Source organism: Acomys russatus, chromosome 1 (assembly GCF_903995435.1).
Source record: "Acomys russatus chromosome 1, mAcoRus1.1, whole genome shotgun sequence".
NCBI lineage: Eukaryota > Metazoa > Chordata > Mammalia > Rodentia > Muridae > Acomys > Acomys russatus.
In genome coordinates this window covers 93288553-93313762 of record NC_067137.1, presented here as the reverse complement: position 1 = coordinate 93313762, position 25210 = coordinate 93288553, and the positions used below count along the sequence as shown (strand labels likewise).

At 48.1% G+C, this 25210-nt stretch overlaps 1 protein-coding gene across 3 annotated transcripts in view; it reads left to right on the top strand.

The window, feature by feature from the left end:
- The first annotated feature begins 5537 nt into the window (after positions 1 to 5537).
- Dpf3 (double PHD fingers 3) overlaps positions 5538 to 25210 on the top strand; it is a 277997-nt gene continuing 258324 nt past the window's right edge. For all 3 annotated transcript variants that reach the window (XR_007830923.1, XM_051148677.1, XM_051148689.1), the window contains exon 1: positions 5538 to 5624. Coding sequence is in view for 2 of the 3 variants with exons in the window: in XM_051148677.1 (XP_051004634.1) it covers positions 5593 to 5624 (32 nt within the window). In the remaining variant the exon portion in view is untranslated. The remainder of the gene's footprint in view (positions 5625 to 25210) is intronic.

Below are 25210 nucleotides of genomic sequence, written 5' to 3'. Positions count from 1 at the left end.
GGCCTCAAACTCAGAGCAATCTGCCTGTCTCTGCCTCCTGAGAGATGGGATTAAAGGCGTGTGCCATCAAAGTCGGTGTTATCCTGGGATTCTTACTCTTTCTGCCTTGCCTACGGAGTACAGAGATTATAGGTGGCTGCTATCACACTCAGGTAATGGGGGCTTCCTCTCTTCCTCGTGCACAGATTCTAGAATCCTAAAATCTATCTATCTATCTATCTATCTATGTATGTTTGAGACAGGATTTTTTTTTTTTTTTTTGGTTAGCACTGGCTGGCTGACCTCGAATTGCTCTGTAGGCCACGTTGGCCTCAAACTCAGAGATCCAGCCACCTCTGCCTCCTGAGTGGTGGGATTAAAGGTGTGCACCACCACCGCCAGCTCTAAATCTTTTTTTGTTTTGTTTTGTTTTTCGAGACAGGGTTTCTCTGTGTAGCTTTGGTTGTCCTGGACTCTCTTTGTAGAGCTAGCTACTCCTCCCTCTGCCTCCCTGAGTGCTGGCATGGCTGTGAGCCAGTGCGTGTTTGCTGGGAATTGAACTCTTAACCCTTCTAGCCATCACCCCAGCCCTGCTCTTGTCTCATTTCTAAGGTCTCCTTAAACAAAACTTGAATTAATTGCTATCTCCTTCGCGGATCCTTTTCCTCTCCTGATGTTGGAACGGCTCATCCTCCACTCAGGTCTTTTGGCAACTTATCACTTCTTTGTCTCATGTTAACATATAAGAACCTCTGTACTTTGGTCCCTTGGCGATCCAAAAATGTAGATCCAATAAACACTCAAGACTATGACCACTGAGACTGTGTGCAGCAGGCCACAGTGGAAGATGGCTGGGAGGCTCCTTTTCTCTTTTAGGTCCCATCAAGCAATTGCTTTGCTTGCTTGTAGGGTTAGGTCTACAAGCCTTTGTTCTCTCTGCAGATGGATAAGAACCTCATTTTGAGGGCTGTTTCCATGCCTGATTTGTTAGTTCATTTATTATTTTTTTGTGTTTTTTTCAAGACAGGGTTTCTCTGTGTAGCTTTGGCTGTCCTGGAACTTGCTTTTTAAGCCAGGCTACCCTTCGACTCAGAGATCCACCTGCCTCTGCCTCCTGAGTGCTGGGATTAAAGGTCTGGCCCACTACTGCCTGTCTGCCTGGTTTATTTTTATCTCACTGCCTGCGCTCAGCACGGTGCCCCACCTCCCGCCAGAAAGAAGCACTCATGTGCATGGAGAAACGAATGAATGAACTAAGGAGCAAAGCTATTGGGAAGCAGCAAGCATTGTTTCCATTTGACTTAGGTTTCACAGGCACCTCTCAGAAGTGTCTCTCAAACCCCCAGCCCAATTTGGGGAAGGTGTTTTGAGATGCTGAGAAGGGGACACTTCCTCTGTAGTCATCCCCCAGGGTCAGAGAAAGTCAGGCTTCTTTTCTTTTCTTTTTTTTTTTTTGAGATAGGATCTCAAGAAGTCCCAGGTGGTTTCAAACTCACAATGTAGATAAAACTGGCCCAGAAACCTGATCTTCCTGATCCTATTTCCCAATTGCTAGAATTACAGGCATGAACATGTCTAGCTTAGCCTATACTTATTTTTTTAAAAAAAGATTTATTTATTTATTATTGTATACAGTGTTTTGCCTGCCTGTATGTACCCCTACAGGCCAGAAGAGAGCACCAGATCTCATTATAGATGGTTGTGAGCCACCATGCTGTTGCTGGGTATTGAACTTAGGGCTTTTGAAAGAGCTGCCAGTGCTCTTAACCTCTGAGCCATCTCTCCAGCCCTTACAGTATATATATATATTCCAGGCTGATCAAATTCATACTGTAGCTCAGGGTGACCTTGAATTTCTGATCTTCCATTTCCTAATTACTGGGATTACTGTCCTGGACCACCGCACCCAGATTATGTGGTAGGGATTGAGCCCAGGGCTTCCTGCATGCTGGGTGAACATTCTACTGATTGAGCTATAACCCCTGACACTAGCCACAGGGTTTATCATTATTGTTGTTATTATTATTATTACTATTATTATTTTGGCTCCCGAGACAGGTTTCTCTATGCAGCCCAGGCTATCCTGGAACTCACTTTGTAGACCAGGCTGGCCTCGAACTCAGAGATCTGTTATCTCTGCCTCCTTGAGTGATGGGATGAAAGACATGTGCCACCATTGCCTGGCTTTGCTGGCCACAGTTTTAAATGAATTTCACGTTGGCTCAGTGCTCAGAACCTATCAGAGCTGGTTGTCGATCTCAGGAAACCACTCCCTGAGATCATGGCTGCTTGTGCTGGGGATAAATAGATGGAGGGAGAGCTTGTTCTTGTTTTTAATAAAATCCTTCCAGCTCCTGGAGCCCTGGAGGCACAGCATTGAATTTGGATTGCTTTTGTGGCACACTTATTTTGGCTAAGGGGTAGTGCTGAGGATTGAACCTAAGGTCTTGTGGTTGCCTGGTAAGCACTTAGCACTCAGATGTCTCCCTAACACTATTCCTATTTATTTATTTTTGAAGATGTTTTTATTATTTATACAGTATTCTGCCTGCATGTGAGCCAGCAGGCCAGAAGAGGGCACCAGATCTCATTATATATGATTATGAGCCACCATGTGGTTGCGAGAATTGAACTCAGGACCTTTGGAAGAGCAGACAGTGTCCTTAACCTCTGAGCTATCTCTCCAACCCCGCTTTATTTATTTTTATTTTATGTGTATGAGTGTTTTGCTTGTCTCATGTGCAGTACTGATGGAGGCCAGCAGAGGGCATGAGATCCCCTTGGACTGTAGTTAGAGAACGTTGTGAGCTACTTATGTGGCTGCTGGAAATGGAGCCAGGTCCTATGCAAGAGCAGCAAGTGCTTTTAACGGCTGGAGCCATCTCTCCAGCACCACTACTTTTACTTTTTATTTTGAGGCATGGCCTCACTAGTTTTTCTAGGCTGGACTTGAACTCCACTGTAACCTAGGTAGGCCTGAACTTGCTATCTTCTTCCCTGAGCTTACTGGGGGTAGGTAGAATTCTAAGCTTGCCCCATCAGGTGGGCCTGACACTCTTTCTGATGGATAGATCCTTTGGCTTTTTGGGGTGCCCGTGTCTCCTCTCATATTTAAGTGTGTTGCACAGATGGCACCTTCTCGTTGAAGCATGTCTTCCATGCTTTGCCTTTGTCTGCAGAGATGGCCCCAGAACTTTTTAGGAGGAAACAGATGGGTACCCTTGAGGTTTAGGTTCTTGGTCACTTGATGGATTCTTGAGCTGTGTCTGAAAGCTTTGCTCATTGACATCAATGCAGAGTTAGAGAAAACCATGGAAGCGGAAGGTAATGTGATTGAGAATAGGCCCTGCTTTTCTTTCCCAGGTATAAAACTCTACGGTAAAATATGGCTTGAGCCACCTGCATGCCAGAAGAGGGCATTAGAGGCTATAGATGGTTGTGAGCCACCATGTGGTTGTCAGTGATTGAATTCAGGATCTCTGGAAGAGAAGATAGTGCTATTAACCTCAGAGCCATCTCTCCAGCCCCGAATCCCCTATATTCTTTATGTCACCAGCTGGCAAGTGGTAAGTGGACAGATGGATTTCAGAGCCTATATTACTATTTACAGTACTGCTAAATCCTGCTAAATAGACTTTAATTCTGGTCAAGGGTCCTGTCTCTTTTAAGCATGTTTACTCCTTTTTGTTTGCTTGTTTTGTTTTTCCAGACAGGGTTTCTCTGTGTAGCCGTGGCTGCCCTGGAACCCACTCTGTAGACCAGGCTAGCCTCGAACTCACAGAGATCTGCTTGTGCTAGGATTAAAGGTGTGCGGCACTGCTGCCTGGCGGCATGTTTACTCTTAAGTCGCTTGCTTTTGAAGATTCTGGCCCAAATCTGTGTCCTTTTGATCTATGATTCAAAACTCAAAGCTAATAATACTCCCTTTCTCAGAAGTGATGAAAAGTGAATATAAAGTCAGACTTGTATTGACAGTTAAAATGGCAGTCCAACAAGTATAAAAACCAAGGCAATACTACTTGGGGGGCGGGTTGAGACTGGGTTTCCACATGTCCTCTAGGCTGGGTTTGAATTTTAGGGGAGCACCATCAAGCCTGTTCTCTCTACAAAGCCAGCTTTGTACACATACCCTGTAATGAAAGGGGTGGGGGGGTGGGGGTGGGGGGAGGAAAGGAGTACACCACCGGACTAGGCAAACAAAGAGTTAAGTAGTTGCAGTCTGCGCACAGGTACTCACTCAGCTTTGCTGGACTTATCTCTAACTCTAAGTTAATGGAGTCGGAATCTGAAAGTTCTGAACTGCTTTGTAACAGTGTTTTACTTTAATTCATTGAGAGCAGTAAAAGGAAAGAGCAGGAGGGATGTTAACTGGCAATTCAGCATCTTTTGTTTTTTCTTTTCAGCACCTACCCCCCCCCCGCCCCCCCAGCTATTTGACCTGATTAAACAGCTGAGGGGCGGTAGCCAGTCTTCTGTAAGCTGACGACGTCTCCGCCCTCTCGGTGATTTCGTGCGTTTTCGCCCACTCTGGGTCTCCCCGTGCCGCGTGGAAGCCTGAGTTCGCAGAAGTCTCTTAGTTTCCGCAAGGGTTCGCCAGACTGAGCAGCCTCAGACTGGTAAAGCCTGGGCGCATCTGAATAGTCGCTTGCAAAGTCTTTTCACCTCCTATCTTGGTGCAGAAAGGTGACGCCCGAATCCACGGAGCGGATCCCGGAGGGGACTCCAGCAACACTCACTTCAGGCTCTTAGAATTTCTACCTAGTTACTGGCTTCCCTAGCTGCGTTTCCTAAAGTTGCCTCAAATCTTCCCTAACCTTTCTGTCTAAAAAATGCCAGGTTGCTCACTTCGCTCACTGTGGGGAAGGGTGGTCTTAGGGGACCGCGCAGAGTGACCACCCATGAATTACGTAACCAGAAACTGTGGCTGCGGGACAGGGCGAGTCTGACCCTGAGACATTCCAGGGGAAGGGAGTTGTTGTCCTGGACTGGCCAGTTCCCAGAAACCGACCGGGAAGGTGGCTGAGATAAAGAAAACACATCGGGAACGAGAGGATTGAACGCTCAGAACCCAGAGCGTTATTAGCAAACAGTGAAACACAAGTAGTGATTTCTTGCAGGAAAAGTGCAGCCTTAACTTTTGCCCTGAAATATCGTGGTGTCCCCGGAGCTGGGGGTGGGGAGGGGTAGTGGTGGTGGTTAAAAACCGTGATATACAAAGCCCAAAGCTAATGAATAGCCAATGATTTTTGTTGGCGCTATGTAAGTATTCCTGTCCAGAAGCGCAAACGCATGGCAGTTATTTAGTAAAGCGGGGACTCAAACTAAGCGAGATTGCTCTCCCAGGTGTCTCCACTAGTCCCAACCAGAAAAGGCGCTAGTAATACGGTACTGCCCCTTTAAGACCTGCTCGCTCTCGGGCTCTACAAAAGGGAGTGACCTCTGGGCTTTGACAGCTCCCCTAATAACTACCACCACGTAGGCCCCGCCCACTTGGCGACCAGCCGCGCCGATTGGTCCGCAGGCCGGTATCCCGTGCTCTGATTGGCTTGCCGCTTCCCCTGAGCGAACCTTTAGAACTCTGAGACAGACAATATTCTGTTACATTGTAGCAAAATGGCGACTGTCATTCACAACCCCCTGAAAGCGTAAGTAAGACTTAAAAATGTACATATTCCGCGTGGTTTCAATATGAAAAAAAGGCGCCTTGCGGAGCGCAGCCGGCGCCCGGCTCTGGCAGACGCCTCCCGCTGCGCCCGGGCTCCTCTTTTCTTCCAGCTCTTACTTCTTCATCTTTTTTCCCCCCTCCCAGCGCTCAGAAATGTCAGGAGATGCAATTAACAAAAAGAAAATTGTTACATTTGTGTTCTGCTTAATTGGCTGACCCGGACCCGGAGGGAGCCCGGAGCGGCAGCTCCAGCTCCTGAGCCGCGGGGGTCGTGAGCTGCTCGGGTCTGCACGGTCCCCGGAGTCCCCTGCCTTTCCCGGCTCCGCGCGGGGCTGGGTGAGCCCGGCCGGAGCGCGGGGCAGGGGCGGCGTTGGGAGCGGAGCTGAGCCCTGCGCTCCAAGCCCGAGGCTCCCCGGCCCCGGGGGCTCGTCCGCCTGGACCGGCTGACCGACTGCAGCGGCTGCGGAGTTTGCGGGGCGTTCGCTCGCGGGGCGTTCGCTCTGTCTTCCGAGCTCTCGCAGGGAGTTTGTGCAAACCTTCCGGAGTTGGGAGGACAGCGCGCGGAGTGGCGGGTCTCGGGAGTCCTGGGGCCCAGGTGCTTGCCCCGGGCTTTTCCACTCGGGCAGCCCGGGATCAGAGAGGCGCTCCGGGCGGTCGCCGGTGTGGCTGTGTGTTTCTGGGCGAACTGGCTGTAGTAAATTAACGACCAGGGTTAACTTGGGGTTGATATGGAGGTAGGGAAGCTGCAGGTCTTATGAATGGTGTGCTTGCCTGCTCTGGGTGAAAAGCCGAGGCGGCGGAGGCGGTTTGGGGCTCTGGCAACAGCGAGGGGCAGGTGCCTCCGGGAGACTTTGAGCGGCCGGGGGGGGGGGGGTGGCGGGCTGGTAAGGACTCGCGGGGGCCGGTCCCCGACCAGAGCCGCCTTCCTTCCTTCCTTCCTTCTCTCTTTTCTTCCTTCCTTCCTTCTTCCCTCCCTCCCTCCCTTCCCTTCCAGTCGGTGAACTGGCCAAGTCCGCGGGTGATCGCGGAGCCGGGGGTGGCCACGGAAAACTAGTGTGGCTCTCAAGGGGCGCTATTGGCAGGCATGTTGGCAGAGGGTCGATCCCTGAGAATCGTGGCTCGGCGTGGGCTCCGGGTGGGTGCCGAGTGTACTAGGACTTCCCCGCCCTGATGAAAGCCTTTGCGATTCGGAGGATTCGCGTGGGTGGTTTCGTGCCAATTCTTCCTAATGTGTGGTAGTGGTCGATCTGGGCTCTTTTAACTGCGCGCTACAGCGTCCTTACCCCTGGCTCCGAGAGTGGAAAACAGGGTTCGCGTTGGGGATCAGCTGGGCGGCGGCGGGAGGGGAGGGGGGATTTCTAGTGCCAAGAAACGCGTAGGGAGAGCCGGTTGCGTTTGCACCAGCCAGCAACCAGGAAAAGGCAGGGATGTCCCAGATCTCGGAGTTTCCACGAGATATTGCCATAAAGAAGAAATTGGAGGCTGAGCTTGATGCGAAGCTCCTGGCTCCAGGGAAGCTCAGCCACTTTGCACTCGAGACGGCGTTTCATCTAAGAGAGAAAATGTTTTATGGCAGAATAAATGGGCGTAACTTCGCCGTGTCCTCGCCGACTCGCGCCGTCACATCGCTGATGCCCGGAGTTTCTCCAGAACCCACACAGTTGATTAGCAATTTCCTCATTCCCAGCCGAAATCACGTAGCCGAGCTGATGCTGCTTGGTAAACTCAAGTCAGAGAGATCTATTTGCTATGTGTACGGGGTTCCTCATTGGGAAAGCGGCATCCTTGATGCCCGGGAGCGGGCTTACGCTCGGGCGCGCGCAGGAGCTCCACGCTCCAAGGTTCCCCAAATCGTTCCACTTTTTTTTTTTTTTGACACAGAAGCGTGCGTGTATAGAGGGGGGGGGGAGGGATAGAGAAGGCAGAGAAGGTGGCCAATCTCCGTTAGTGGAATTAATTCTGAATTACACTTGTACTCTTTAATAATAGCAAACACTTGCCTTGGGATGCATTTGTAACTCCGTCTTGCCACACGCACACGGGAGCTCAAACACAACACCCCTGCTTGCCTTTCCTGGGAGGAAGTCGAGTGGTCACTTATAATTAGCCGCCTCCTTTTGCGTCCCATCCTCTTCCCCTGAGGGCTAAGGCTATAAACAATAACCCCAATCGGCCGAGCTATTTGCACCCTGGACGTTTGAAAAACTCCGCACGCAGACACCTCGTTACTGGGAGACCGACGCCATCTGCCTTTATTATTATTTTTAAACAACTTCTTTAATAAAACATCTTATATATTTCATTTGTTTTTAGAAGTTGCTGACCAGGAAACAAAACACACGTGGATAAATTATGCATGGGCTAAATTAGAACAAAGCGCCGGCGACACATCAAGCCTAAGGGATGGATGGGGGCGCTGGGAGGAGGATCGAGAGCTTATGTGTTTATCCTAGTGTGCCCCTCCTGACAATGAACCGGAGCTCCAAACCGCATTAGCATTTTCTCCGTGTGCAAGCAGTCTCTCTGGTCTTAAAAAGGCAACATCGCGGACGCCCCCTACAGAAACTGGTCACACAATGATTTCCTCTTGGGCTGGGTGATTAAGTTGCAGTACTTTAGGGTGTTGGGGGAAGCCAGCGCGGGGGCGGGGAGGGGGGCTTTCTCATGCAACCTTTCTGTAGGACTCTGCCTTAAACTATGGATTACTTTTCATCATGCTAGCTTTTTTTCCATGTGGGGCATTCAATAATTCAATTCACCGGGTGACTGGATGGCTCAACTTGACTCTCTTTGCTTTGCATGGGGTCGAGGTGTCTTCTGTAGGGTCCCCAGGGCCTGAAAACAGCCTTTCTTGGTAGTTTGCCTTTCTTCCTAGCTGTCTTTGATCTCCCCTCAACTCCCCTCTCCCTCCTTGTTGCTTTCACCCCTTTCTCTCTGAAGCTGACTCTCCGGCTTCTTCTTCGCTGTAGCCTTGAACTTCTTGTTAGTGCCCAACAGGGTGTTAGAGGCAGAAACAGGAGCTGCCTGGGCAGATTAGATCAGAAAGGGGACTCAGCAGGTGGCCTGACAACCGAGCGGTCACATCTGGATAAGCAGAATTCAAAGGCACCGATGGACGTGTGTGATGTGTAAATGTGAGTTGTATGCATTTAAGTTAGCAGCTACACGGTCTAAGTACTCACTGTTGGAGACATCCTCAAATCCTGTATACACAGGTAGGGGCCATAGTGAACACACAAAGATTTGATAAAGGCATGTGTGTAACTTACATATTGTATTTTTTTCATATTGTATTCTTGTTGATTTCTATATACCTAGGAAATAAAATGTTTAAATAAAAAAAAAATGCTTATTTTAGCTGGACGTGGTTGCGTAAGCCTCTCATCCCAGTACTTGGGAGTCAGAGACAAGTGGATCTCTGTGAGTTGGTGAACAGCCTGGTCGACATAGTGAGTTCCAGGACAGTCAGAGCTACATAGAGAGACCTTGTTAAAACAAAACAAACTATTCTTGAGCTGGTGAGGCGCTGGTTTAAATGCAAGTGTGTATGTGTGTGTATTTGTGTGTGTGTTGAGCTGGTGAGGTGCTGGTCTAAATGCAAGTGTGTGTGTGTGTGTGTGTGTGTGTGTGTGTGTGTAGCTGGTGAGGTGCTGGTCTAAATGCAAGTGTGTGTGTGTGTGTGTGTGTGTGTGTGTGTGTGTGTGTGTGTATGCTTTTGGAGTCGATTCCTTTCACTATGTGGGTTCTGGGTATTGAACTCAGCTCAGGCTTGGAAGCAAGCACTCTTCTTTGCTGAGCCACCTCTCCTGCCCTATAATGCTTTTATTATAAGATCTGGTTTAGGTAAATCACCTTCCGCATGTCTGCCAACAGCACTTTAAACAGCACAGTCTCTCAGTAACTTATCGAAGCTCTGCTCATAGCACTTAGCTGGGAATGCCTGCCGCCTGCCGCCAGACTTGATCATGTACATATGTATCTATTTTTACAACTCCAAGCTCAGAGAGGAATAAATGCTATTATTACTTCATTATTCTGGTTAGGGCTTTAATACTTTAATTATTTGATTTTACACAAGAAAAGTAACTGTTCAGTCATGTTATAACTATGATTACACGAACACAGTTGCATCAAAACTTTACTTTGTAAAGAGTTACCCTAGCTTGGAAATAAATGTTAATATCTCTGCTTTATTATTTAAGGACGTACCTCTGAGAGAAGTAAATGTTTACTTAATCAAGGTCCAGCATAGCTCCCTGTGTGTAGATGGACCTCAAGTCTTCAGCTCTCTGTCCATTCTCTGATTTGGGATAGTGTGTGTTCTAATCTAAAGTGCTTTGGGGGCACGCAAAAGTAAAAGCCAGACTGTGCTCTTGTTGTGGCTGTCAGTTTAGCTATCAGAGAGGAAGGGCGAGGGGCCACATTCCTGGTCCTAATCTTCTCTGGGCTGTTTTGGTTGGGGAAGGGGTGGTGAGGTGTGGACTTGAAGCCTTTTATGGGCATTATTTTAGTCCTCTATGGAAAAGGACCCTTGACGCCAACAGAGGCCTGAGTATACTACCATCTCGCTCTGCCTTTAGTCAGCAGTGTAAGAGTAAAAAGGAAGGTGAGGAGAGAGAGAGAGAGCTCACTAGTTAAAAAGCACGCGCTGTGCTGCTCCTCCAGAGGACCTGAGTTCGGTTCCTAGCACCCACATAGAGTCTCACAGCTGCTCCTAACACAAGTTTGAAGGATTTGACACTGTTTTTCTGGCCTCTGTAGGACGCGCGCGCACACACACACACATACACACACGCACGCACACTTTTTATTTATTTATTTATTTTACTTTTTGGTTTTTAGAGACAGGGTTTCTCTGTGTAACCCTGGCTGTCCTGGAGCTCACTCTCTGGCCTCAAACTCACAGAGATCCATCTGTCTCTGATTCCCTGAGTGCTGGGATTAAAGGTGTGTGCTACCATCTGGCAGAATTAAAAAAAAAAAAGTCCAGCATTCCCCAAACTTCATTAGTACTCAGTTTTTATTTTACAATAGCAATAATAGTAATTATTATTATTATTTTGAGATGTCCACATTTACAAAGGAAATCAGTTTCTATCAGAATTCAAGTGGAGGCATTCTCATAGGGTAAACCTTTGAAAACAGTCCAGTCTGCAGACCTCCTGGGGGACATCTGAGGAACACAAAGCAGGCTGGGATTTCACAGTGACTGACTTGGAGAGTCTATATCTTCCTTTGACTCCTTGGAAGTGCACAGGTAGCTGAATTCGGATTTATTAAAAAAAAAAAAAAAAGCTGTAATGGTTTAACACCCCTCAGTTCAGTGCCAAACACACAATGCATGGTCACCAGGCTTTGTTCTGAGCATGTACCCCAAAAAGGATAGAAACTGAGGCTGACACCCATTTTTCAAAGTCAGTCCTGTTGGTGGAAGTGAGCTTTGGGGCTTGGTCATAAAAAGCCCCCAGGATCCACAGGCCTGTTTATTATCCCAACCTCAGCAAAGTAACTTTTGCGGTTTTTGAGTGTTTTGAAAGTTACTGGAAGGCAGAAATGTAGCCAAATGTGGCAACCCTCAGGCCAAAAAAATCCCACAGGCACTGAAATATTTTTTTTATCCTGCTGCGATTTTCCAACAGGAGTCTTATATAAGCATGGCCCTATTTTAAATAGTCTTTAAGGAGGAAGGCATTTAAGAAGGAAAGACAGAGTGGCCTGGGGGTGGTGAGGAGAGAGGATGAGTGAGTGGATCAAACCACTGTGTGGTCTGGAACTCCAGAGAAGATTGTTTAATTGCTGAAGAGCCGCACAGGATGCACAGTTTCCAGTTCACCCATTTGCTCAGCTGTGGAACTGACTGGGCAGGAGTGAAGTGTAGTGGTGTTTGTGGGATTTGTTTTTCTTATTGGTCAGGTTACTGGTGTTTCACAGTCTGTCAGACCATATGGATGAACAGAGCTAGCCTCATAAAACTGTCACCAAGAGAAGTTTTTTTTTTTTTTAAAAGCCTGTGATTTGCTTTAGAGTTTCAAAAACAGGACTTAGGAGGTGTTGCTGGGGGAGGGGGTGGAACTAGAGAAGTGGAGTATGGGAAATGTTTGGGTCATGTGTTTGTGAGTAGCAGAGAGAGGAGAGAGAGGAGGGAAGAGAGGGAAGCAGATGAGGCTGAGGTCAAGGGCTCTGCGGAGGCAGAGAAGGCTGAGGGGTTCTGACTCAGCACCCCTAGAATGGGTTCAGATAGCTCTCCCTGAACTTCTGCCACTCAGGTCTGCTGAGGCTGGAGGGCAATGATGATATGTGTCTAACTCTCCTTTTACCTATGGCCGTCTACCGCCACCACTCCACCCTCCACCGGGAATCCAGGGACTGTGGTCACCTCAGGTTGCTGTGAAATGAGCTGTTTTGTTCTTGTCATTCTTGGTTTTTGTTTTCATTTTTTGTTATTTTGTTTTCGAGACAGGGTTTCTCTGTGTTAGCCTTGGCTGCCCTGGACTCCCTCTGTAGATCAGGCTGGCCTCGAACTCACAGCAATCCGCCTGCCTCTGCCTCCCAAGTGCTGGGATTAAAGGCGTGCGCCATTGTTCTTGTCATTCTTGCTCATCTTGAGAACCTGCTGTTTGTAGTTTATATAGTTGAAATCGCCACCAGAACCCTTTTCCTGTTTCTAAGCCCCACCCCCCACCCCCCATCATTGCAGCCTGGCTCAATGCTGTCTCCTCTTACCAGCGCCTTTAACAGCTTTGACTTGGGGGTATGGGGCTCTTGACATGGAGGTGCCCTTGAGTCCGTTAATTCCCTCCAAGCTAAGAACTTTCTGGCCGCTGGCTGGGTGTGGTGGTGCACACCTTTAGTCCCAGCACTTGGGAGGCTGAGGCAGCCTGGCTTACATAGTGAGTTCTAGGACAGCCAGGGCTTCATAGTGAGATCCCATCAAAACAACACTTCCTCTACTAAATGAAACAACACAAAACCAAAAAATGTCCTAGCTCTTACTGCGGTCATTTCGGGTGGAGAGGACAGTTAGCGGTCAGACTCTTGTCTCTAGAGTGTTGCCATAGAGGGGAGTTGTAAGATCTCGAGACCTGTCTGTAGTTTCACTCTTTGGGGTTCAGCCTTGCCAAGAGCTCCCGCTTCGGGTTCTAACATGATGGGGCGTCCCATCCCTTCTCAGAACCCAAGGCCGAGGCCTAGGTGATCTGGCTGTTCCGAATGTGGACTTTTCATATTAGCGGTGCCGCCAGAGGCCGAGGAGAAAGGAGAGATCAGCCAGGAGGCTGGTTGGCCTATTTAGCTATTTAAAAGCACTCAGATAATGATTCTGGATGTGAAAAAGAATGGAATTACTGAGATAAATTCCTCTCTCTTAAAAAAAAAAAAATTGGGACTGTAGCTCATTTCTGAGCACTCCTCTAGGTTGCCTGAAGCCTTGGGTTTGATTCCTGAATTTAGAGAAAAGGGAACCAGGCCATCAGTGGAGCCTCTGGATTTCACCTAGTCTGTCTTTTTTTTTTTAAACCACAGTACCCAGCCCAAACGACATGGAAGCAAAGTGCTTGTTTCCTTTTCATCTGTAGGGCCATGAGAACCTGGTTGCTAGGCGACCTGAAGCTCGTGGGCCTGTACTGATGCCTCACTGAATTTCCTCTGCTGCAGCCTGGGTTACAGCTGTGGAAATAGAGGTGCTCAGCGGACACCTAAGAGCTAGCTGGCTCATACCTGTGTGGCAAAAGCAGCCTCTAGACTCCACTGTGGCTGAAATCTCCCCTGGCAGATTTCTGTAGGCCTAAAGGAGGAAGAAGGGTGTGCAGAATTCATCAGCAAACTCACAGAAGCCAGCATGAAAATTCTAAGTCTTAAACCAGAAGAAAAATGAAGTAGTTCATCTCTAGCAGACAGGTGTCCCCTTTACTTTTTTGTTTGTTTGTTTTTTGAAACAGGGTTTCTCTGTGTAGCCTTGGCTGTCCTGGACTCCCTTTGTAGACCAGGCTGGCCTTGAACTCACAGCGATCCGCCTGTCTCTGTCTCCCAAGTGCTGGGATTAAAGGCCTGCGCCACCACGCCTGGCACTTTTAAAAAACTGTGGTAAGATAGGCATGATATAAAGTACACTGTCTTAGAGTGGTGGGGTGCTGGAGGGATGAGGGTACACACCTTTAATCCCAGCACTCAGGAGGCAGAGACTGGCAGATCGCTGAGTTCCAGGACAGCCAGGGCTACACAGAGAAATCCTGTTTGGAAAAACAAACAAACAAAAAACCAACAAAAAACCTAAAACCAAAACAACCCAACCAACCAACAACAACAACAACAAAACCAAAAATTTTGAGGCATGCAATTCAGTGGCATTAGGTACATTATCACAATGTTTACTGTGCGTGGGCACACACACTGTGCGTGGGCACACACACACACACGATGTGTGTGCTGTGTGTTTATGGAGGTCAGAGGGCAACTTGTGGGAGTCAGTTCTACCACGTGGGTCCTAAAGATTGAATTCACGTTGTCAGGCTTGGTGGTGAGTACACTTATTCACTTGACCATCTTGCTGCCCACATTAAACACACTGATAATTATTGGTCAGCCATTACCACTATTTCCAGAACTTTTTCGTCACGCCAAACAAAAATTTACGTGTCCTCATTAGCCACCTTTCTGGGCTGGGCTATAGCTCAGTGTAAAGCAGAGCAGGGGCTAGTGCGTGGCCTTCCGTTCCAATACCCTGCTCCCCAGAGCTGGAAGTGTCCTTTTCCTTTCTGCCTATAGTGTTTGCCCTTTTGTGTCTGGCTTGTGTCACTCTTCTCAGCATCTCAGGTGCCATCCATGTTGCAGCATATGTGAGGACTTCACTCCTTTTTATGGCCATTGTATGTATAGGCCACACTTTGTTTATCCATTTATCTGCCAGTGGACACTCAGCCATTCCCAGTCTTGCCTGCTGCAAATAAAGCTGCTAGGAATGTTTGTATTTGTAACTGCTTGAGTCTCTGTGCTCAGTTCTTTCCAGGAGAGGCCTAGATTGCCTTCATCTTTGGATTCTTTGCAGATCAGAGGCCACAGTTATAGATGGAAAGGCTGTCCCCCCCCCTTATAACACCTCAAACAATGCTAGTAGTGTTCTGGAATTCAGCCCCTTCCTCACCCCTGCTCTAGGCACACCAGTAGGGCTTGGGTGGTAAATACATAGGAAAGTGGCAACCTAGACTCACTTCTCCCATCCCTAGCTACAGGGATGGCTCCTGGTGCTTATGAGGAAAGCTGTCACCATGGTGGTGGTGGGGAGCACCTGGGGTGACAGGGCATATTGAAAGTCAAGAGTCAGCCGGGCCATGGTGGCGCACGCCTTTAATCCCAGCACTTGGGAGGCAGAGAGGCAGGTGGATCTCTGTGAGTTCGAGGCTGGGCTACCGATCGAGTTCCAGACCAGCCAGAGCTTGTTACACAGAGAAACTCTGTCTCGAAAAAACAAAACAAACAAACAAAAAAAGAAAGTCAAGAGTGATAGTTCACTTGGGAGTCCTTGAGGCCAGCCTGGGCTGCAGAGCAAGACTCTGTCTCAAACAAAACAAAACAACAAAACAAAATAGAATTACTGCACAGGACTTACTTAAGGTGTAGCTCTGCCGGCTGAGTAACTCGTTCGAAGCCCTGAGTGTGAAAGCTAGCACTGTGTGTAAATGAGGCTCAGTGGCACTAGCCTGTGATCCCAGCACTCAGGGAGTAGAGGCAGGGGGTTAGGAGTTCAAGTCTGTCCTCAGCTACATAGTGAGCTAGAAGTAAGCCTGGGATACGTCAGATACTGTTCAAAATACATAGGCACACCCCACCCCCCACCGAAACAAATAAGCAAAAATTAAGCCTATCTTAGTTTTGCACAGTGAGGAGCGCCTACATCTCCTTTTATTTACTCTTTTCCCTGCACAAGCCTGCTGCTTACCCTGCAAGGGCCCAAGTAAGATTGAAAAAAAAAAAAAAAAAAAGGCACAAACTTTTCAGAAAGTGGAAACTCCAAATGGAAGGCCTTCCTGGGAGAGCTGAACTTTCCTGTCACGAACAGAGGCCTTCTTAGAGTCTATGCTAGCTAATCTAGTAGATGTGTGTATGCTACTTGGAGATCAACCCCAAGGTCTTCCCCATGCTAGGTGACTTTCCTGTTGAGCCACATACCCAGCATGGTTCTTTTGAGACCACATTTTACCAGGTATCTTGTGCCTGCCCCCTGAGTAACTGGGGTCAGAGGTCGGTCTGTCCCACCATGGCTGTCCTATTAAACATTATCCAAAGCACACGCCACTGACTGCTGTCGTATCTAATCGTCGCCCCATTCTCTTAGAGAATGCAAACCTGGCTCCTCCCTCTGAGACTCACTAGTCCTGGGAGCTCACACTGGTTTAATGTGGTCTAGATTTGAGGCTGAGTTCAAGAAAAGCCCCTGTTTCACTCTGGAAGCCTTTGGCTGAGTCCGTGCACAGAATCAGCAGAAGTGGGAAGGGCAGTGGGTCGAGGGGAGCACTTCCCCTGGAGTTTGGACTTGGGTCCTCAGCCAAGCTCTGGCTCCTTCCAGCAAGATGAGGAGGGAGCCTGAGGGAACGAAAGGCAGTTGGAGCCTGCATCTGCCGGGGAACAAGGCAGGCAAACTGTCGATGTAGGAGGTGGCAAAAAAGAACATCTTATTTATAGAAAACTAGACATAAAAGTTCATGATGGGCTTGAGCTGTTAAGCTCCGCCTTTGTTTCTAGCATTGGAGATGCTTCGAATACGCAGTCTGGAGGCAAGCTACCCGGCCCTTCACTTCAGGGAAGTGAACTAAGTACTAAGCCATCCCTACATCCTTGAGCAATGGCTTCCCATGGACCACTTGAGTTCAGCTCAGTGGGAATAGTCCCATTGGATCTAATTTAGGAGCATCCTTCATCCTGTGCCGGCCAAATGTTGATCACAGCCAAATGGCCTCTCCCCATCTGCAATCTAGGAAGCATCTCCTTCCGGAAGGACCTCTGGTTTCTGTTTCTGCTTCTAGACTCTTTACTCTTTGGTGGAGTAAAGTAAGTGCCTGTGAAGGAAGAGGTTGACCGTCCCCCTAGGCTGCTCCCAGGGGCGGGATGGGGAGGGGAGATGGGAGGCTGCTGCTGCTGGAGATGGGGGAGGGCAGGGTGGCTGGGGCGTTGGGAGTGGAGAGAATATATTCTCTCTCGCTAATTATTTTCCCTGAGGACTTAGCCAATGCAGAACCATCTATTATCGTGGGAGCGCTCCATGGTGGTTCTGCCTGTGATGAATGCTAAGTGGAAACAAGCAAGAAAAATTACCAGGCGGCTGCTTCTGTCCACCTAATTAAAATGCATATCCAAATGCATAAGTCCTTATGTTTGCCCAATGCACACACTCCCCTTCCAAGCCCAATTCTATGGAGGAGAAAAAAAACAACAACACTTCCCCCAATCATTTGCCGTGATTATATTTTCGTCAGGGAAAGACCAAGGGGTCTCCCTCAGAACAGAGAAGGGTTCCATCTTGTAACAGTTAAAAAGTTGCTAGCCTTTGGATTTAAGCTGGGCTTGAACATTCTGAGTATTGTAAAAAACTTAAAATAATAAAATCCTCAAACTTTATTTGACTGCAAAAAAAAAAAAAAAGACTCTAGGGAAAAGCAAGGTGTGTGTGTGTGTGTGTGTGTGTGTGTGTGTGTGTGTGTGTGTAAGAGAGAGAGAGAGAGAGAGAGATGCTATTTTCTGCTGACTTTAGTGTGTGTTAAAAGATTAGCCGTGGGACGATTGAAAGTCTTTCTGTCTTTTCTCTTTTTTGTATCTTTTCCTCTCTGGGTACTGTTTTCCACAAACCATTATGAACCCCAAAGCTTTTGTAGAGAGCTTTTCCAGGACAATGTTTTATCGGCTGTTGCATTTTGGGGACCGTATCAGAAATGTCCCAAGTGTGTTTGAAATCAAACAATACTTCTTCATCTGTAAAGTGGTGTCCCCTAGTCCCTTTGCTCAGCCCATCATCTCTCTCTCTCTCTCTCTCTCTAACCAACAACTTTATTCAGCAGTCATAAAATATTTAATAAAACATGAAACTTCAGTCCCTGTGTTCAGTTCACCGTCACAAGCAGCTCCGTGCAGAACCCCCCACCTCCCCAGCCCCTGCCTGCCCTCCACAGCAGCCCCAGCTGTTGATTTATCAGGGCTGGCCGGCTCAGCAGTGCATGGAGATTGCTTTTAATTAACTCTCTTCATTTTTCCCAATCTTCAGGGAGCAGCAGCCATTTAATGATTTTAATATTTTATCTAGATTTATATCCCCCTTATTTGTTGTTGTTTGACTTGTGCATTTGCTCTTGTTGAATAGCTTTTGGATGGGTATGTTTATTTTTCCCCTGACCCCCGACCCCCAAGACTGTTTCCCAAGATGGGAGGATGGATTCCAGAGAGAGTCCGCTTTAGTGATGGGTCCTGTGATGGTTTGGATCACAGACTTTGCCTTGGAAAGCTCAGATTTCACTTGAGTCTTAGATGATGGAGCTTATGAGCTTTTCATTAAAAAGAAAGGAAGAAGGCAGAGATAAGAAGAAAGAAACAGAAAAGAGAAAAGGAAATTCTGAATTGTGGGAGGTGAGGTCTTTTGGCCTCTTGTGCTTGCTCTGAAAGCATGAGGTGGTGGAGAGTTGGCTAAAACCTGTTCCCTGGGATTCACTTTGAGTTGTAGTTCAAGGTCTAGCATCCTGTTCACCATAACCTCACATATTGCTCTGTGCTTTTTATTCTTAAAATAATAGATGGGGCCAGGTGTGGTGGTGGCCCCACATCTTTAATTCTAGTATTTAGGAGGCAGAGGCAGGTTGATCTCTGTGAATTCCAGGCCATCCTGCTCTACATAGAGAATTCCAGGCCAGCCAAGACTATGGAATGAGAACTTGTCTCAAACAAAACAAAACACCAGAAAGCAAAACATCCAAGAAATCAAACAACAAAAAGCCCCCAATCAAGCTGGGCATGGTAGCACATGCTTGTAATTCCAGCACTGGGGGAGGCAGAGGCAGGCCGATCTCTGTGAGTTTGAGGCCAGCCTGGTCTACAAAGCGAGTCCAGGACAGCCAAGGCTACACAGAGAAACCCTGTCTTAGCAACAACAAAACAACAACAACAACACCCAAAAGACAAAACAAAAAACCCCAAACACCAGTCAATCAAACAACAACAACAACAAGACCAGTGATTCTTAATATGTAGCCCACCCTGGGCTCAGGGGATGCTGGGACTAGGGGTGTGTACCACCATGGTTCCTGGAAGAGTAGATTGTTGCTGCTGCTAAGGGTGCTGGCATTAGGGCAGACTGGAGATAGTTCAGCCCAGGCCTCATGTCATGGAAGGCTCTTTATTTAGGCATGGTTGGGATCAGCTGAGCAACTTCTTGGCAGATTAATTGCTGGTGTGGTCTGACAAAGGAACTGAAGAGGCGACTGTTGCCTTCTGCTTGCTACTTTGCAGGGGTGTACAAACCTGCACCTACCCACCCAATTTCCTGGCTCCCCGTTTCCAGCCTCCCTTGTCCTGAGGGGTTTGCACCATCATCCCACAGCTCCACAGAGGTCTGGCAGACTGGCTTGCATGCAGACTAGTTTTTAGAACCAGTGTGTCTGCAAAATGACCTTTTGACATCTGGGTTCGGTGATAATGTCTTTGGGGTTACCTGTTGCTAGGCAACTGCCAGCTAAAGTTTGAGTCTGATCTGGGGATTGCAGTGAATTGCCCTGGGTGACTTATATCTACATTTAAGGACTTTGATTTGCAGTATTGGCCAAGGGAACACAAGACTGGGAAGACATTCTTTCCTGTAGCCTAACGTTTTTAAAAGTTGAGCCCAGTGCCTGGTGTCCAGTCAGTACCCATAGATGTTTATTTTGGTGATGAAAATGGTCTTTCCTGCCAGGCGGTGGTGGCACACGCCTTTAATCCCAGCACTCGGGAGGCAGAGGCAAAGGCAGGCGGATCTCTGTGAGTTCGAGGCCAGCCTAGTCTACAAAGTGAGTACCAGGATAGCCAGGGTTACACAGAAACAAAACAAAACAAAACAAAACAAAACACAACCCTTTCTAGAAAACAAATAAACAAAGGAAAATTGTCTTTCCTTCCTATCTCCCTGCTCTGGAGTGTACCTCTGCTCTCCGTAGCTCTGACAGTCCCGAAACCCTACCAACCCAGCTACATGCAGGAGACAGAGTGGAACCAGACCTCAGACCTGTGGCCAGGTGTTCACACCACTCAGTGTATGCTGGGCGTTGTCCCCTGATCTTTTGGTGGCAGTCACAGACCCTTGCATATATCTTTTGGAAGCTGTGGATCAGTTCCCTCAGAACACATGCACCCACATGTGAACGTCTACACATGGCTCTATGGGGCGCACAGCCCTTGATGAATGCAGCTGTGGATGCCCCGCAGATGTGCTGACTCTTGGGTGACAGCCTCCGCATTAGAGATGTGGGTGAATTTCTCAGTCTGAAGGAACACTTTAATTAATTAACAATTAGGTTTGTTTGTTTGTTTGTTTTTGAGATATCTCACTGTATAGCCCAGGCTGACTTTGAACTCTGTTCTTCTCCCTCAGCCTGGGATTATAGGTGTGTACCACTACATCTGACTGAAAGGACACTCTGAATCCCTGTGCAGAGGCAGCCCCAACCCCACCCTCTGATGTCTCCACAAGCCTCTTATGACTGTTGGCGGCAACAGTTCGATGGTCCCCTAGCCTACTCCCAGATGCTGGGCTCACATCTGCCTGATCCCTGCAGACAGCTCAACTGCTTCCTTTCCCTTTGTAACCCTTGCAGACCCTCAGAGGGTGGTGCTATCCACAACTGCCCTTGGCCCCTCAGCTCTGCACGTGCCCTCTTTGCCCCCATCATGGAAATACTTCACTGTGGCTGGTTACGACAAAAGGCTCTCGAAGGCAGTGACAATGGCTTTGCTTTTCTGTCCCTAGGACCTAGCCTAGCTGTCATTTAGTGACTAGCTGAGTGATTGAAGCCAGGAGGTAGGTACACTGCTCTGCTTGTCTTTAGAATTGACTTGTTCTCATTGTCCATTTTAATGGCCGGCGTTTGGGAAAGGCAGTAGAATTCTCTTTAAACAGTTTTTAATTTCAGGTGTCAGGAACCAGGCACAGGCTTGGATGTGCTGATGTGCGGGAGCAAGGCTATGTTTCTGAGTCACATCATTTGTATTAGTAGATACAGACAGCTTGGCTTCTGCTTTTTTTGTTTTGTTGTTTTTGTTTTTTTGAGACAGAGCCCTGGCTATCCTGGACTCACTTTGTAGACCATGCTGGCCTTGAACTCAGAGATCCACTTGCTTCTGCCTCCCTGAGGGCTGCGATTAAAGGCGTGCACCACACTGCCTGGCTCTACTTTGGGGGTTTAAGATGGGCAGACGTAGACACTGTAATGGTGGAAGGCAAGGCCGAGCTATGAAGAGATTTCACTGCTTGTTCTATCAAGGTCTCACGATGACATGTACTGACATCTTCTTGGAGAATGCCTTTCAAATACTTTGACAGTGCAGATGCCTAGGTAGGATGGTAACTCCAAGGACTCAATGTCCCTACACGTCCAGCACAGATTATTGGACGATGAGCGGGAAAGGGGGCTCCAGGGTCCTGGGAGTGCCTCCATCTCACATACGGAGAGGCGCTGACTGTAGCCCTTGCAGAGCTTCTCCAGCTTGTCTGTGATGTGGAAGGATGTCTGGCAAGTCTTATCCTTGTGTCTGGAAAAAGATGAAGACCTGATGAAGGAGTCAGACTCTTGGAGTTAAATTTTTCAGTCCAGATCCTGGTCTGCTGGACTCCTAACCCTAACCCTCTTCAATGTGGAGGGCTAGAAAACACTTGGGCATTGCACAAAATGCAAGCTGTAGGCAATAACAAAAAACAAAACAAAACAAAACAAAACAAACAAACAAACAAACAAAAACCCTCCTGTCACTTCCGAAAGGTCACCTTGCACTAGCACCTATGCTCGGAGGCAATTCTGCTTACAGCCCTTGGTGGGAAGGGGCACTCAGGGCAGCCCCATTCCTCGAGCTCATTTCCTTCCTGGGCAGCCATCCCAGTATAGCAGATACTTACACATATCCCGCCCTCGTTTTATGTGTTCACACGTATCTCTGGAAGTGGGAAACAGCTTTGGACTATTCCAAATTAGGTCAGTGATGCGCAGGGTCTTTGGGATGCACCCCGGTCTGTATAGACTTGCGTGAAATTTGGCAAGTTCTTCAAGTCCTTGGGCCAGAGCCTACTAGCGGCAATGTTTACCTTTCCAGGGACTAGAGACCCCAGTCAGTGTCAGGGGAGGGCTGGAGTCCAGCTGGTTTATGTGTCTAAATTTTGGAGACCTAGCTAGATCTTAGAGCAATAAGACTCTTGTTTTCTTATTTTATGATCTGCCAAACTGAGAGGACCCAATAGTATTGGCCCCTCTTCCTGTGATCATTCATTCTTGGCCTTTATCCGCCTGGAATGTCTTCAGTTTACAGGGGAACGCAGCCCCGGAGAAGCTCTGATGGATGGGACTGTCTTTACTATTGCCCAGGGTTGCCCTAAGTGCTACCCAGATGAACTGGTCTAAATGCCACAGGGCTCAAGAAAACAGCCGCGCCCCCGCCCCCCAATACCCTGAGCTGGCGTTCTTGCACAGACCCATTTCACAGCACCTCTCCTTTGGGCTCTGCTTCCTGCAGCTTCTCAAATCCCCAGGCAGAAAAATCCCACCGGTAACCCGTTGACTTTTCTTTTGCCTTCTATTTTCTTATTTCATTTCTCAACTCAGAGCTAAGCTGCCCCAAGGCCCTCTGAGCCATAGATCGAGAAATAATCCACTTACCGCTCCATGCCAAGGTTCCTCCTGACCCTTTGTCACCTGCCTCTACTCTCCGTTCGGCTTTCTCCTTTACTCTGTGGATAGCTCTGCCACCGGAAAGAATGAAAGGAAAACAAAAAGGAGGAAGGCATACCCTGACGTCGGCTCTGAGAATGCCCCACTGGATCTGTGAGTGGGAATAGGGCACGTGAGGAGGAGAAGACAAATGCAGAGGCAGCAGAGAGAAGGGATGTGAGGTGCTGGGAGGTTGTTTCAGGCCAGGAGAGGTTTTTTTTTTTTTTTTTTTTTTTGGTTTTTCGAGACAGGGTTTCTCTGTGTAGCCTTGGCCATCCTGGACTCACTTTGTAGACCAGGCTGGCCTCGAACTCACAGCGATCCGCCTGCCTCTGCCTCCCGAGTGCTGGGATTAAAGGCATGCGCCACCACGCCCGGCTTCAGGAGAGGTTTTTTTAAAAAAGCAAAACAGTAATTTTTGTTTTTGTTTTTTTGGTAAAGATTTATTTATTTATTATATACACAGTGTTTTGCCTTCATGTAAACCTGCATGCCGGAAGAGGACACTAGATCTCATTATAGATGGTTGTGAGCTACCATGTGGTTGCTGGGAATCGAACTCAGGACCTCTGGAAGAGCAGTCAGGGCTCTTAACCACTGAGCCAACTCTCTCTCTCTCTCTCTCTCTCTCTCTCTTTCTTTGACGAGGTCTTACTATGCAGCCTTGCCTGGCCTGGAATTCACACTGTAGACCAGGTAGATCTTGAACTCACAGAGATCCACTTTCTGTTGCTCCCGCCTTCCGCAAGTGCTGGGATCTAAGATGTGTGCCACCACACCTGGCATATAATTTTTTAAAATCAACATTATTCTCTGACAATTTCACACATGCATTTCATATACTCTGATCACCTCCCCTACCCTCATCCCCATCTCACTGTGGTCACCCCTTCCAACAAGCCCCCTCTCATGGTCGTGACTTTTTGTCTTGTTCTTGTTTTGCGATCAACTGAGCACGGATTTGAGCTATTCACCAGAGAACAGAGACTCAACACTGGCTACACCACTGAAGGCATGGGTTCCCTCCCTCCTCCAGCATCCGCTGACAGCCAACAGCTCCTTAGGGAGTAGTCTCTGCAGGCAGAAGGGAGAGGGTAGATAGGTGTCCACAGCCGGTCACCCTGAACTGGCCCATCTAGTGTATCTCAAAAGCTAAGCATTGTTGGGCCTGGTTAGTACCTGGTGGGAGAGAAAGGAGAGCTGATGGAGGCATGAGAAGGAGAGAGAGAAAGAGGATGTGGACTCCCATCTGCCTCTAGGACCCTGGGGACTGAGCAGGTTCCATAGAAAGCAAGGTTGGGGGGAATATCATGTAGGAAAGAAAAGTGAAGGAAGATTTTGAAAGTATTTGGGTGACTCTGTTGAGGATCCCCTTTATTTTCTGGATCAGGGATGATGAGGTGAGAAGGAGCATGTGAAAGACAGAAAAATATGGGGTGTCTATGTATAGGAGGTACCTATACATGCATTGGAGCGCTTCCTGGAAAGCATTGGAACGCAGGCACCTAGGGGAAGCTGGCTCTGTAGGCTGTAATTCTCAGTCCTCCAGAGAAATGGACTGTATACTTCCAATCACTGTGCTCACAGAGGGTTTAAACTGGATCCTGGTCCTGGGTTCCTGTGTTATGTGCCCCTTAAAAAAAATTTAAAAATCACATTTATTCATGTGTGTGCACATGTGTGTACTCTTGTGCTACAGTTTGCTTGTGGAGGACCTTCTGGGAGCTGGTTCTTGTGTTATACCATGTGGAACCTGGGGATCGAACCCAGGTCATCAGTCTTGGTAGCAATCCACTTTCTGCACTGAGCTGTCTATCCATTCAGGGTGCCTTTCAGGGGAAGCAGAGCTTCTGGAAATGTGCCACCATGCCTGTGCTGGTGCGAGCCATTGATCCCCCCTGACTTGGGGCAGCCTTGTCTAGCCACATGGATAATCTTGCTACAAATGGCAGAGTTGAGGCATAGAGCCCAGCCAAGCACTGGATTAAAGAGTTCGAAGTTAGCCAGGTGGTGGTGGTGCACGCCTTTAATCCTAGCACTTGGGTGGCAGATCGATGTGAGTTCGAGGCCAGCCTGGTCTGTAGTGGGAGTCCAGGATAGTCAGGGCTACACAGAGAAACCCAGTCTTGAAACACCAAAAAAAAAAAAAAAAAAAAAAAAAAAAGAGTTAGATTTTGAACCAGCCATGGTGGTGCACGCCTTTAATCTCAGCACTTGGGAGTCAGAGGCAGATGGATCTCTGTGGATTCTAGGCCAGCCTGGTCTAGACAAAGAGCTCCGGGGCAGCCAGGACTTCAAAAGGAGACCCTCTCTCTCAAAAAACAAAACGAAAAGCCAAAACAAAAAACAAAAAAGCACCAGGCAGTGGCAATGCACAGCTTTAATCCCAGCAGAGGCAGGCAGATCTCTGTGACTTCAAGACCAGCTACAGAGCAAGTTCCAGGCTGGTCAGGGCTACACAGAGAAACCCTGTCTTGAAAAAAAAAAAATGTTTGTTTGTTTGTTTTTTCTGAGACAGGGCTTCTCTGTGTAGCCTTGGCTGTCCTAGACTCACCTTTTAGACCAAGCTGGCCTCGAACTCATAGTGATCTCCTGCCTCTGCCTTCCAAGTGTTGGGATTACAGGTGTGCACCACCTCGCC